Genomic DNA, 14,533 nt, shown 5'->3' with positions numbered 1-14,533 from the left:
TCAAAGAATGTAGAGCTGTACATCTAATGAGGACCCCTGAAAGGGCGATTATGTCCAATTGTCTCAATTATGCAAATAACGTTGATATTTTAGCAGAAGGGAGGGGATACTTCAAATTAAAAGTTTCAGCTCCTGCTTTAGCCTTTCTGCAGTGCCGGCATTTTTACAGCAAGTACATCCACTATTTGAAGAGAGGAAAGGAGGTTTAACAAATTGGAGATTTGGGCACTATCAAAGTAGATTTGTTGTGCCTTGTTCCACCATGAGATGAAAATACCCTCTGGGCAGGGAGATGGGTCATGAGACTTCTAAAGGATTACCTTCAAAGGGAGTCATGAGATTGGTTTGAACAAAGAAGCTGCTCACATGCTTATCATATGAGATTCTCTTCTTAAAGTGGTGGAAACCCATCTCCTTGGGAATTCTCATGAACTTCAGAGAGACTGGAAGTCCTAACAGTAAAATGAATGAGAAGTCTGAACAATAAACAGAAAGATGGGACAGAAGCTCAGAGTTAAATGCAATTTATTTATTCTAGGTGTAATTCATCTTTCCAAACTCTGAAACACTTCCAGTGACAAGCAGGTAGGACATGATTTTAAATGATTTTTCATTTCATTCCTGATCATCTTCTGCTTTGCTACCTTTTTTAGCATCAATATGCATAATTGAAATTTGCGCTGAAGAGCTGTATGGTGACCTACGATTGATTGGAGAAAGATAATGCAGTTGAAATGACAGTATTCTGATTAGACTGCTTCCTAGATTTCTTGTTTATTTTGAAAGACATGAAACCTGAAGTACTAATTGCAAGAAGACAAAATTAGTTTTCAAGTTCAAGAAAGGTGTCTTGAAACATTTCAAAACTAGAAAATTGCTTGGGTATGACTAATAAGATGTAGAAACGCAGGCAAAGAGAGATTAGGTGAAAACATATCTTATGTATTTCAGTGTTTTGAATGCTAATTTAGAGCTACATCTGCAGCAAATGGGGATGGAGTTTGGGGGGGGGGGTGTTTTGTAGGTTGGGACTTTGCTTTGTTTGCGGTTGTTTTCAGTTTTCAAAATTAGCCAGTAATACTTTCGGGAGTTGACTTTTGGCAACAAGCCTTCTGATAAGCAAGCCTCTTTCTGTGTGTGTTTGTTTCCAATTGAGTTTATAAGGTCCGATGGTAAGTCAGATATTATGGAAGTCTTAGAACAGGAAAGGGCATAATTTCTGGTGGTTGTCCTTACCCCAGTGAGGGTTGCCAGTAAAGGGGGTTTCCCAGTAAAAGAGTTATAGCAAACATCAGCAGCCCTGTCACATTTATATCAACAGTGCTGCTGTTGTCATTTGCACTAATGCATTTCTGCCATAAAGCATATCGGGGTCTGAGATGAGAAGTCTCTGTGCGAACTCCCTCACCAAGATCCAACTTATGTGATCCCTGGGTATTCATGTACCAATCTTTCAAATGATTGAGGAGCCAAGGAGGCTCAGTTTTGGCCCTTGTTACCCCCTAGCTCTTCAAATCACAACTCCTAAGAATGACGCTCCCATCTACTCTTCCGTCATTCCTACCCCTTCTGCTGTAGTGTAGTTGGGGTCCTAAGGAGGGACATCTCAGTGTAACAGTAGCTCCAAAAGTGCATATCCTTGTATTCCCCTATCAAGCCCGAGGCAGCCATGAACACAGCTTCTGGCCTGTTCAAGTGTCCTTTGACTCCACTAAGGCAGGCTTTAAAATTTTTTTCCCCATTTTTGATAATGGATTAAATCTAGTAAACTGAAACCTTCATAATAATTTTTCCCCACTATCATTTTAATTCAAATGGTAGACTGCAGGTAATATTTTAAAGCCAAATATGTTAATGAGTTATACCTAATATTTGACAACTCTAAATGATACTGTATATCAGTACCGGCAGAGTATTTCCTATGTTGTGTTTCCTGGATTGTATTATGATCTGTTGTAGCTACATGTATTCTTCTCTCTCTTCAGAGAAGAGCAATATGTTGCACACCATGAAAAAAAAGTACAGGAACATTGCTAGAGATACTGTTTCCTGGTTCTGTGGTGCCTATTAATTCTTTTCACTCACACTCTTGAGGGTTTTAGATGCGTAAGGACTGAAAAGAAGATTGACCAAGTATTCTGAAAACTGTTTTTATAGATAAACTCATTTGAAATCTCCCATTGCCCTCATCCTTTGTAATTATTTCAGTCCTGAAGTACTCAAGTTTTCAGAAAGTGCCTAATGAATGTTGGCAATTCTCAGGTATATATAATAAAATATTTTAAACATACATGTTTAGTGTCTCCAGGAAATAATTTAACCCTTGAATTGCAGTGCTTTCATAATGATTTCTAAAAGATTATAAGGAATAATTTTGTGCAAACCCTGCAGCCCAAGAGTTAAATTAGCTGGAAATTCTTTCTTTTTGAAAAGAACAGAGAGCAGCAGGGTATAAAATGCAGCTGATTGCGGCATATTCTGTTAAAGCTTACATATTAGCTAATGCCTGGAAAAGAATTGCTTTACTGAGTGTAAAATTAGCCACAGAAGTTTGCAAATTTTCAACAGCTCAAACTATTTAACAGAATACTACCTGGAGAATCTTGCTTTCAGGAAAACTGTATGTACTGCAAACTAATGTTAATTTCTTAAGGGACAGATTGGCTAACTAGTATATTACATATATATTTGCCAAAAAAGTGCATATTTACAGAATACAGAAGAGAGAAGTAAATATTTATGTTATCTTTTCTCAAAACATATATTTGTTCAGCATTTCCAGATTTTAGAGACTTCTGAGATACACATACATTATATTATATTGTAAATACAGAAATTTTACTTTGCAGTAATTTTGAAGTGTGTTTTATTAGTATGTCTAGCAGTATGCCTTAAATAGTGGCTTTCTTTCACCATATTTTGAAAATGTCAGTATAATAAATTCTCCAAGCCTACATGTTCAGAGTGCTCTGTACTTCACATAGTACTAATTAGAACTGTACATTTAGAGCAAACTCTCATAGATAAGTAATATCTCACACAACACATAGTCATTCTCTTAAAATGTTTTTCATTCATGGTTTGCCCTATCTTTTAAAGAAAAATTATTATAAGGTTTCAAAGCACACTATTACATCATGTATGAAAAATCAGTATGTTTAACTGGCTTGTCAGAAGTTTTATAGACGTTACCTGAACTAGTAACTTATAAGCACTTCTTTGATCTAAGAAGTGCTTATATTTTTAACCTCTTTTCCAAACAGCACATTTTTGATCATTTCTACTGTAGTAGTCATCACTCTTAATAATGTGGACTTGGAACAACCCAGACCTGTCTCAGATAGAGGCAATATTCTAGTCCAATTCAATGTTTATTGCATCTGCAACACTAAGTACAGGTTAGTCTTCGTTTGCATGCATAATTAACATCTATTGACACAGTTTTCTAAACCACGAATAACCAGAAGAGTCAAGTATGTGGGTAGTTTTAGTGAGAACTATTCATAGGCTTAGTTTTGTAATGAGGAAAGTACCTTGTTATGTTGGTTCCGATTTCCTAAATATTGATGAATTTCACAAAGGAAGATCTGCTGCTGAGGGTGTTGAATTCCATGGGTTTTCATGATAATAGCATTTTTCTATTTCAGGTCAGAATAGCCTGTAGTAAAGGCTCATAGTTAAGAGTAGTTTAAGAGAAATATCCCACATGCATATAAACTGGAAGCATCCTGACTTCCTTTAAAACCATATCTAGCAAAGAGTCTTTACGTTAGGGCAGGTAATTGTTACAGTACAAAAATCATTCCTGAGGTCTGTTAGAGCTAGATACCAGGGTCATCTTACATCTTCGAATAAGAATTATTAACAAATTATCTTATAGAAGAGATTAGTAATTACTAGGCTACTTTAGCTAGCATCACCTTAGAGGCTGCTTGCTGACTCTCCCTGCTCACCCACTCTGCTATATTGGGCCCCCTGAGAATGGTTACTTGTAGGCAGGGATGACTCCACTACCCATAGATAAAGTTGCTCAACATTTCCCATCCTAGCATCTTTCTTTGTGTTTGGTATAACACTGCCACTCATTAAGGTCTTGGAGTAAAACTAGGGATATGTTGTGTCTGCAGGCTGAAGGTTTTTTTGGGGAAAAAATCCAAAACAGATCTCAGAAAGGAGGCCAAGTACAGATATATATTTGTGTCCCTCATCTCCCTAGCGTCTAGAACAGAAGGGCTAAATGCAAGAGGAGGATTTGGCAAGTTAATAACAGAACTGGAATAGGTAACAAATGGCTATTATACATTATTGTTATACATTTGTATAATTTTATAATGTATAATATGTATAACAATTTGTATAATGTTACACATTATAACATTTCTTAGAAAATCTCTTTCCTGAAATTTGGTACAGTAAGGGATGGGGCTGAGCTGTTGCAGGAATGGCTTTGCTCCCTTAAAATATGGTAGGTGTCATGCGTAACCTGGTCAGTGAGTTTCTTTCTGCATTCCATGCAAAAAGAATTTCTCTATTGCAAAACTACACAAGGTATGTTCTCCACAGGCAAGCACTGAGCCAAGCTGTCCTGCGGTATGCTCTAAATCATTGTTTAGTTGCTTTATTTTAGTTGCATTTGCTGTATAGTTACATTAAAGCTGAGCTGTGCCCAAGCAGCTGTGCCTGCTTCTCAGTAGGGTGTCTGAGCTCATCCAACACACTTCGCTAATGTGTCTCCATGGTCTTTGTGCTGGAGCTGGGTGTATCCAACCATATCAGAGCATGCCAGGTCTGCTGTGGTGTTGAGGCTATAGCTGTTTTTCACATCTCTCGGCCTCTGGGGAAGAGGTGTGTATCTCTAAGAGATGCAGCAGAACTGATTTAACTTTGACAAGAGTGCTTGTTGCTTCCTTTTATAGACTGTGTCCCTAAGATAATGAATGTGGAGAGAAAATTATTCTTCATGTTTCAGTGGATGTTTGCTGTGTGCCTCACCAGCAGGCCAGGAACACAAAGCATAATGAAGGCATGAAAGCTTGTTACAGCTCTCTGTGCAGCGTAGCACTACTTACTGGTTTCCACATCATCAGCAGGAGTGATTTCTAGCCTCAATTTGAAATAACAACATTGCTTACTGACACTGCAGTCCTGTCTGTTGTGTGTTAGTCTCAACCACAGAGCAAATGGTTCCCTGACAAGGTTGCTACAAGAGCATGGGTTCAAATTGAACCGTATGAAAAATACAGTGGGATGAGAATAAGAATTGTCTTGAGGAAACAGTCTTTTATTTGGAAGAATCTTACAGCTGTTATAAATCCCTTCTTGATGCTATACTTACTAGCAATATAAGAGATCCTTTTTCTGTTGGATGTTGTTTGGTAATTCATATTCTAATAATTGCTAAAACTATTATCAGTTGTACAAATACCTTTTTTTTATATAACTCATGCAAACTAGGGTTTTGGAAATTTAGTTTAGATTCACAGGCTGTCACTGTGTTCTGTAGTTAGGAACATTGTTCATGGCTCTGGCTCCCCAGTGACGTAACACAAATTTAAAATAGCATTATGGTTTTGTGCCCCATATTTCTTAGCAATGAACAACTTTTCTGTAAAATGTTATCAGTTCATGAGTGGCTACAAAATTGGCTATTAACATTTGTCGCATAGTTTGGAGTATTTTTCTCCGAGCAAGAACACTGTTATTGGCAGGACAATTGTTCTGGGTAGAACTAATCACCTGAAAGGTTGATTAATTGGGGACTTGGAAAAACTGTTCCTTCAAAGTGAAGAAAAATGATGGATAGTGTAGTTGAGATGTTACATTTAAAGGCAGCACAAAACAGAAATCTTTCTAGTGGCAGTTTTTAAGTTCCAGATAACAGGGATTCTGCTGATACAATGATTTCTTTCATTTTTTCTCCTAATTGTTTATTGGGCAGAGTTCTTATTTGTTTTCTCTGAAGTAACAACAACTGAATGTGATTGCCTACGTGGTGTTTACAAAAGTCCGTGGACTTGTTTGCATGGTGAATGGACTTGTGCACACACCGTGCAGATGCTCACGGTATGAATTTCACTCCACCTCCAGATTACTTCTTTCTCCCACTGTCTCATCAAAGCAAACAACTATTTGCTCAAATCTGGCATAAATATCCCAGTTTAATTCTGTAGAGCAACCTAATTAGCAACACACTTGAGATTTGACTTCCCTGGTGATACCACCTTTTGCAGCATACTGCAAGCTAAAGGAGAATTACCTGGAAATGTTGGTAAGATGTTGTCAACAGGGTTACAGCTGAGTGTTTCCATAAATGACAATAATCAGTCCACGTCTTAACAAGATGTTGGTGAAAGTAATTTGTATTTTTCCACCGATGTGAGCTCTGCTGCCCAGCCAGCTCTGTGCTTGATTTAGCCTGAACAGTTTTGTCAAACCCTGTATTATGCATGACATACATTCATTTGGTCCCCCGCCTACTCATTACATCTGTGTGCCAGGCACTGTCTGGTGCGTCTGATCCCTGTACATGGCTCCATGCACCAAGCACTGCTGTTTGCATGCCCGCTTGTCTGCTGACCAGCTGTGCCTGGTACAAGCAAAGCCTCACTGGAGTGCAGCAGCTGGGAAGCGTGTGCTTTTTAGTAGGGCTCCAGGTGCCGCAGAGCTGTCCTATGGTGGATGCTCTCTAGTTGCAAGATAAAAGGCCAAAGCCCCATCCCATCCTGTGACCAAGTCAAACATGCCAAGCCATCCAGCCAAGACGTGTCCCTGTTCCATGGAGCATCTCTCTTTGGGGATCATGGCAGTTGAAGAGGGCTGACTACACTGGCTTTAGGTCTGGTTGAGTTTGGGCTTTGGATGTGCTCCAACAATGCTACAACTCTCATCCCTGCTCCCCTTTCAGCCCCCAAATTCTTTCATTTCCTTTGGTGGTAGTTTTATCATTATGATGACAGACACCAAATACTGCTGCTATCCTGCAGAGGTGTATGACAACTGAAATTCACAGCTTCTGGTGGCACAATGGTGTGTAAGAGTTTGTAGCATGATGTTTCCAGTGGCTTTGCTCTCCTGTGTTGGTTCCCACCCTGGATTTTCAGCAGAGGTGCATTGGTCCAGAGCCCACCTGCTGCTCTTGCATGAAGCTGCAGTGAAACAGAGCTGCAGGCTCTGTTTTGGTACAGTCTGAAATTCAGGCTCAGTACTCATTCATTGAATGGTTGGTTATATATGAAGTGAAATACATAAAATTTAATGTTAATTTAGAAGCAAACTGGAATTGTGTGTGTAGTGGTGAAAGAAAATTATCTCTTCAGTTACTGCATGTCTGCAGCCCTAGATATGCATGTTTCTCAGCAAATAGTGTAGTTCATTGTGATAGTCAAAGGACAACTGGTCTTTGTAGAACTAGTTCTTGTGTTTATTAATGGCTGTATTACAAAGGTGACTATTTGTTTAGGGTCCTGATTTTGTTAACTCGTGATTCACAAACCAACAACACTGATTTCCATTCCTTTCTGCAGGAGGACCTTCTGCAGGAGGATACCTTCTTTCAGTGCTAAAGAGAACTAACAAATCTGTAAAGTGGAATAAATAGAAATCCAGTATTGATTAATACTATTTCTCAGCAACATATTGTTTTCTAGGCTGAAGACCAAGAATTAGCAGTGGGTTTGTTTTGTTTTGTTTTGTTTTTATAATAATTTAGGAGACCCGTTGTCAGTTTTCATAAAGGAGAACAAATATGCCACTGAACATCTGAAATGTGTTTTTTCAAAATTAGATTCTTATTAGTACATTCAGGATTTGCAATAATAAGCAGGTTTGAACTTCACTACTATCAACAAATTGGGATCTTGCTTTTTTTGTGTTTCTTAGAGGTGAATGGAAAACATGCAGTGTATTTTAGTGCCGTAATCTTGCTGGCAGCAACTATTTGTGTCAGCCTAATACTCCTACTTTCTGTTGGTTTGAAAACTGTAGTTGATCTGTCATAGTCCTTTAACAATTCATCCATTCCAAGTCTGTTAAAAGCGCTTACATTTTCAAACTCACAAGAGACAGTATACATGCTTATATTTTTCCTCAAGAAACCAAATAAATTTCAATCCAGAGAAACGTACAGAATCTGTATCAAATAAATGGGTAGAGTGCCCGTTTTCTGACAGTGAATGTTTCTGCTCAAGTATTTGCACTGGATTATAATGAAGCTTTGGTTAAGCAGATTAAATAGACAAAAGCAGTGAAACTTCAAAGGCTGACCAAATGTGCTGAGGTTTTATTTCCCTGATCTGTAATGCCTGCTTTTGCCTTCCTCTCATTAGCACAGAAAAATAAGCCAGTAGAGCATAATGAATTATCCAACTGTAGTGCCTATAGTGACTGATTTCTAATGGGGTTTTTAGGTGTGAGTATTTAAGTTGGGTTTTTTTCAGTGTAGCAGTAGGTAACAGACCTCCTATGAGAGGGGTTTTAAGAACGACTGCACAGCTGAGAGCTCAGATGTATTGTTGAGCTCATTTTAGATACCAAGATGCAAAAGCTTCTTTCCAAACACAGATACTAAGTCTGTGACTTAATCTAGTGGTTAATTAACTGTTTTTACATGAAGCACACAAAATAGCAAAGGAGACTCTGTTCTTTGGTAAGCTATGAGGAATAAGGTAAAGCAGTACTCAATGACATAGTCTAAAAATCCAAGTTGTTTGATATTTCTAGCTTGGATTTTCTAGTATTCTGTACAGAACAGTTAAATGTGCAGCACCTGTTACAATTTATGTTTTTAAAAGTGTTTCCTGCACTGTGGGATTGATTTGGGCATTTGTGTCACTCAGTCAAGGAGTTATCAGAGACCACACAGAAATCTAAAATTTTATTTGGGGAAAAAAGTGAATATGCTTAAAATATATAAAATAATAATACAACCTAAATTAATTAAAAATAATTTAAAATGAAAATACATAATTTAAAAAGTAAATGACATAACCTCTGTAACAGGTTCCTGTTAGGCTCATTTTATAACATTAAATGTCATAAACTAGTGTGGTGTGTATAAGCACAAGTGACAACATTGGACAGATGTGAAAAAGCAGTGAATTTGGACACTGGTTTTGGATCAATTTTGAAAAACTAGTGTAATTCCAATCAAATAGACTATTTTTGGCTCTCTGAATATTTTGAACAGCCTGAATACCTGTGAGTTAGCAAAATCTGGTTCTGAACAGGTAAACAGCATTTGTTTGATGTAACCACCCACCTCCACGTACCGCGGAGCCTCATGGACATCCCTGTCTTGAGTGGGTTTTTTCTGTATTTTTCTAGAGTTACACCTCAATAACTAGACTCTGATGCTATTAAACTAAAACATTTTCTGAGCTCTGTTTCTAATAATACTATTGCTAAAACTCGTCATCTTGTAAAAGCCTTGCCACAAAGCATATAAAAAGAACCTTTTAAATATTTTTGGGAACAAAGGCTTTTTAGGTTCATTTGAAGGAATGTATAGAGTTGAGACAGGAAAGCTGACCAAGTCACATGACCTTTAGATACTAAATTTAATACTCTCTTCCTTCAATATTTGCTACATAATCAAACTCTTTATGCTGAGTGCCTGAAATATATGCCTTGTCATTCAGGAAGCAAGTAACATTGTAAGCTACATGAAGTTTTGCCTAATGAGTTCTTAACTCTTGCTTGCTCTGTGGTGCTGTGAGCTCCTGAACACCTCCTTTTAAAATGAAATGAGGTGGTTCTGCCTCACAAATCAGTAAGTATATTAGAGTGGAGAGCAGAAGTGCAGGATTCCCCAGACCACCAACTGTCAAGGCATTCTGGATCAAGCACCTGAAAGAGGCAAACATTTACATACCTGGACAGATAGATTATGGATAGCTTTTTCATGAAGTAGAAGCTTGGGTTTGCAACTTATTTGCAATGAGGGAACTTCAAGTAGTCTCCTATTATTTCAGATATAATGGAGGAAATGAAGAAGCTGGACAGGAACTAACAAGTCAACAAACAAAGGAACTTCAGAGACAGCTCTTGCCTCACACGAGAAAAAAAGATGAACTACCACACCCTCTATTCATTATGCTGTAGACTATGCAGCACTTAGGGGTCTAGTCCAGTCTCGAAGCTATTACCAGACAGGCTGACAGAGCATTCATCTGACACAAATCTGCAGTTGACTTTCTTAAGTCAGGAAATCAGCAAGGTTTTTAGTTTCTTCTCTCAGAAAGGCCCATGTTTTTGTTGAAGGCGCCCTGAAAGTTCTTGCATCATTTTTAGCTTTTATCTCTGCAAAAATTTAATTTCACTTCCACAGAGGAAACTAAAGCAAAACATATGACATTTGCTTGCTGCTTGAAAAATTAATTAAGACACAATTCCCTAATTCAAACTCAGAAGCAGCAGCTTTTATCAGCAAGGCAGTTATTGGTGTCATTGAATCATGAGTGCTTTTTAATATTTTTCATTCCTTTAAAATTAAAAGGTTGCTTTTGAGTTCACTTTTTTAAATTCACCACTAAATCTTGGTTTATTATTGCAGTCATGATGATACTTTGCCTTGTTGATGGTTGCAGGGACAGAGAAGGCCTGGGGTCTGCAAGTAAGAAACTATTGGAAGCTCTGGCCTGCAGCTATTTCTGAACTCACTCCCTTCAGTGTACATGTACACTTCATGTACAAATGATTGTACATGAAGACAACAGCATTGTAAAGTACCTCGCACATCCCCAAACTCAACTGAAATACACTTCTCCAACAGACTTCCTAACCGCATTGCACAGATCCATGATTTTGTTCTAGCTTGACTACACATCATTGTTTTTAAAATGGCTGTGAGCTTGATCTAATTTCTGGTTCACGAACACAGTGTAATAGGCCAACACAATTTTATTTTGTCTTCAATGTTGTTTTCCTCCTCCTGTTTCACAGGTACACCGTGCCTAAAGAGTTTGTACTTTTTCTGTCAAATGTTCTTTCAATTTAAGGAATGCTTCCACCTGAGACACATCTCGTTAAGAGTAAGATGCCTTAGGAATGACTGGAACTTGATTGACAACAGGAAAAAATTATTTTGAGAAGATTGTTACTCAAGCAGGGAAAGTTTATGGGAAGCAATTTCTACATAGAAAGAACAATACTGAAGTATTATTTGGAGTGAATACTATTAATCTATTTATGTCACAATTTATGCTGGTTTTCTGTACTACTTTGAGTCATTTACTGTTTACTAAAATACAAAGAAGCAGCTGTATTTTTTGGTAGACCTTCAGATAAACTTTGTAACTTCAAGACCAGCATCTTTGCACATAGATTTCTTTACACACATTCAAAGTTTGAATTTTATCCAAGTCATGGAAAATTCACATCACCTCCTTGCTTCATGACTAGATGTATCTGGTGTTTAAAAGTGATTTAATAAATTTAGTGCTTGTTTTTCAGAACAGTAGCTGAATATAGAAGGCAAATGTTGCTATGTCTGCCACACAGAAATATTTCAGTACATTTCTTCTTATTTTTTCTCCCTTTTAAGGGTCAAAAGGCTTGGATAGAGAAGACCTTTTCAAAAAGAGAATGCATATATGTAATTGCCAACAACAAAGACATCAGCAGGTAACATCTAAAATTTTTGTTTTAGCCAAGAGAAAAAGTTAATACTGAAGAAACTGGACTTGATTTGGATTTAGACATGTGAAATGAAGACCCAGTTTACTCACTGCCCTTAAAGGGAGACAACAGAGAAACAAAAGTGCAAGACATGCTTGCACTCAAATCTGCACAGAGCCATAGGACATGTCATACAGAGATGATAAGGCTGGGCAGTAGGAGAGGCAGCGAGTTGTTTGTTCCTAGCTTTGAAAACCAGAGCATAACTTCATACTGAATTCTGAAAGCAAGGGTGCAATAATGTGTGCTGTGAAGCAAGTGATACAATTCTTCACAGTTGGTATGACACTACCAATAACAATACTATACAGGGGGACTGGAATTCTTAGTCCTAAAATTAATATTATTGCTACTGCATGGGCTAGGTAAATTGTGGTCCAGCTTGTTTGGATAACGTAACAGTTTGTCACATGCTATCTGTCACCTCTGAGTAAGAAACAGATGGTTACTGCTCCTGTTCTGCATTCTTCCTCCTTCCCTGTCCTTTAGACTAGAACAGCTTTCCAGTGCATAACAGAAATGAAATTTTTTATCTTTGCTTGTTAAGAAACATCTGTGGGCTGGTAATTCTGACATATGTGTGTATGCAAATACAACAGGTATGACCTAGAAGAGGTGTTTTATGATTCATGTAGAGCAAGGCATGGTCAGTTGACAATATAATTTCTGGGGTTTTGTTTTGTTTTGTTTTAAATCACCACCCAGTATTGAAGATACTGTAATCAAAATCGCTTCAAATTTTAACTTACAGGTGCTGCTGTGGTCAGCTCATTAACCAACATATTCCACCTCCTCCAAGTATAACAGCTAATAAAAATGGAGAAGAAACAAAGCAACCGGAAGCTCAGCCAGAGAAATGGTCTGTTAGTAAACACACCCAAACATACCCAACTGATGCCTATGGAAATCTTGAATTCCAGGGAGGAGGACATTCAAATAAGGCCATGGTAAGGAGCACAGGCTGCTCTAAGGTATTCGTCTGGTATGTTAGCTTAGTAGATATGTGTCAGGATTCCAGCTCACTCCAGGCATTATCCATTGAAATCAAAGGAGGTCTCTTTGCTGTCTCAGAAAGGTGTGGACAAGATGCTCAAAAAGAGAAAGACAGAGAAAAGGCAAGAGAAAAATAATACCTATTTAGGAAGCACCTTGTATTCTCTTGATGAAACAGTTTCATCAAAGTTACTATCAGTAATATCAGCTAGGGAGGCAGCTGCATGTATTAATGCCCAAGTTTCCATCTGTTTGTATTAGATTTGTGGGCCAAATAACCCAGCATGGATAGAGAGTTTTTTCCTAAGGTTTGAAGTCTAATAAAATAGAAATTAATCTTGCCTTCCTGAAAGATGGAGACTTGACAGAACTGGAAAGTGGACTGTTGAGTTTTCTCTAGCAGTAGAAGTAACAGCAAGTCAAGCTTCTGAGAAAAACCTCTTTCTGTTTTGCCTCTCTTCTGAACAAATCCAAACCTAGATTTGTTTCTTTGCCCATTTGCTTTCTTACTGTTCTGCTGAGACTGCCACTCGAGACAACCACACTGCAAAAACTTGTCCAAAATGTATGGGAGAGCTTGGTGGGTTTTGTTAGTGGTGGTTTGTTTGTTTTTAAAGCAAAAATAAGCATGAGTTTATTTCCTGGTTCTCTTTGATAGAGTAGTAGTTTGAAAAGAAATCACAGTGGTGGAACTAGACTGAGAAGAATGCAAATCATTGCTTTGGAGGCAGAAATATGTACATCAACAGTGAATGGGATAAAATGTAACATAAGGTTCCTATTTCTTATGAAGGTCATTGCTTCTCATTGGCAATCAAACCAGAGGTCTTAGGAACAATACAAAACACCTTCCAGTCATTTTAAATAGGTGGCTTCCAACAATGCAAATTTGTAATAAGAGTTTAGGATCACTTGACTGCGGTCACTGAAGAGAGGAAAGTGGCGCTTCTAAAATACATGAAGTGAATGGTTGATTTTCAATAGCAAAGTGAAAGTTTTCAAACTGTTTTTTCTAATCATAAGCAGCAGACAAATTTAATAATGTGTTGCTTAAAAATTCTAAAAGTCTTTCTTCAAGATGGAAGGCTTAATATAAGCATTCTTGGCTTAGTCAATAGAGAATTTACCAAGCAGATAGAGTAATAATATTACACATTGCTCTTTGCAGTATATCCGTGTGTCATATGACACTAAACCAGATTCTCTGCTGCATCTCATGGTGAAAGACTGGCAACTAGAACTGCCCAAACTCTTAATCTCTGTCCATGGAGGCCTCCAGAACTTCGAAATGCAACCTAAATTAAAGCAAGTGTTTGGAAAAGGTCTGATAAAGGCTGCCATGACCACAGGAGCTTGGATTTTCACTGGAGGTGTTAGTACAGGTAAGCAATTACCAGCACTTTTAGTTTACTTAAGAATTCAGTGATGTTCATTCACTAATCTTTCCCACAGGCAGAAGATTTAAGTCTACATGAATGAGTCATTAACCACTAGACCAAAAAAGGAGCATTGTAATAATTTGTGTTAATCTCCTACCCAGCCCAGCCCCTAAGATTTTCCTGGGTCAGTATCAATTTGCATTACTCAGTGTTTCCCCTGAAAAAAATTTTCATCCTTGGTTTCAGTAGCAAGAAATCTGCCACTAGTTATAATACTTTTTTTTCAGTGGTTGGTTATCCTTGTAGTTAAGAAATCTCCTACTCCAAATTTGCCTAGCTTTAGCTTCTTTCTGGTTTTTTTTGTACAAAGATCTTTCTGTTACTAAAAGTACATTTCCTGAGCATGTTTTCATACACAGAGCTTCTGTCAAACTGCACAGGCTGAGTTTCATAAAACTCTCACACTAAGCATGTTTTCCAGTCCTTCA

At 37.8% G+C, this 14,533-nt stretch overlaps 1 protein-coding gene across 1 annotated transcript in view; it reads left to right on the top strand.

The window, feature by feature from the left end:
* The window catches only part of TRPM1 (transient receptor potential cation channel subfamily M member 1), a 108,407-nt gene that overhangs the window by 48,232 nt on the left and 45,642 nt on the right, over window positions 1–14,533 (top strand). The window contains exons 3-5 of the mRNA XM_075045443.1: window positions 11,540–11,619; window positions 12,425–12,620; window positions 13,835–14,048. Of these exons, the coding sequence (XP_074901544.1) occupies window positions 11,540–11,619; window positions 12,425–12,620; window positions 13,835–14,048 (490 nt within the window). The remainder of the gene's footprint in view (window positions 1–11,539; window positions 11,620–12,424; window positions 12,621–13,834; window positions 14,049–14,533) is intronic.

This window comes from Buteo buteo, chromosome 13, assembly GCF_964188355.1.
Source record: "Buteo buteo chromosome 13, bButBut1.hap1.1, whole genome shotgun sequence".
NCBI classification, from domain to species: Eukaryota; Metazoa; Chordata; class Aves; order Accipitriformes; family Accipitridae; genus Buteo; species Buteo buteo.
Note: the sequence above shows the minus strand (reverse complement) of the source record. Positions and strands in the feature narration are given on the sequence as shown.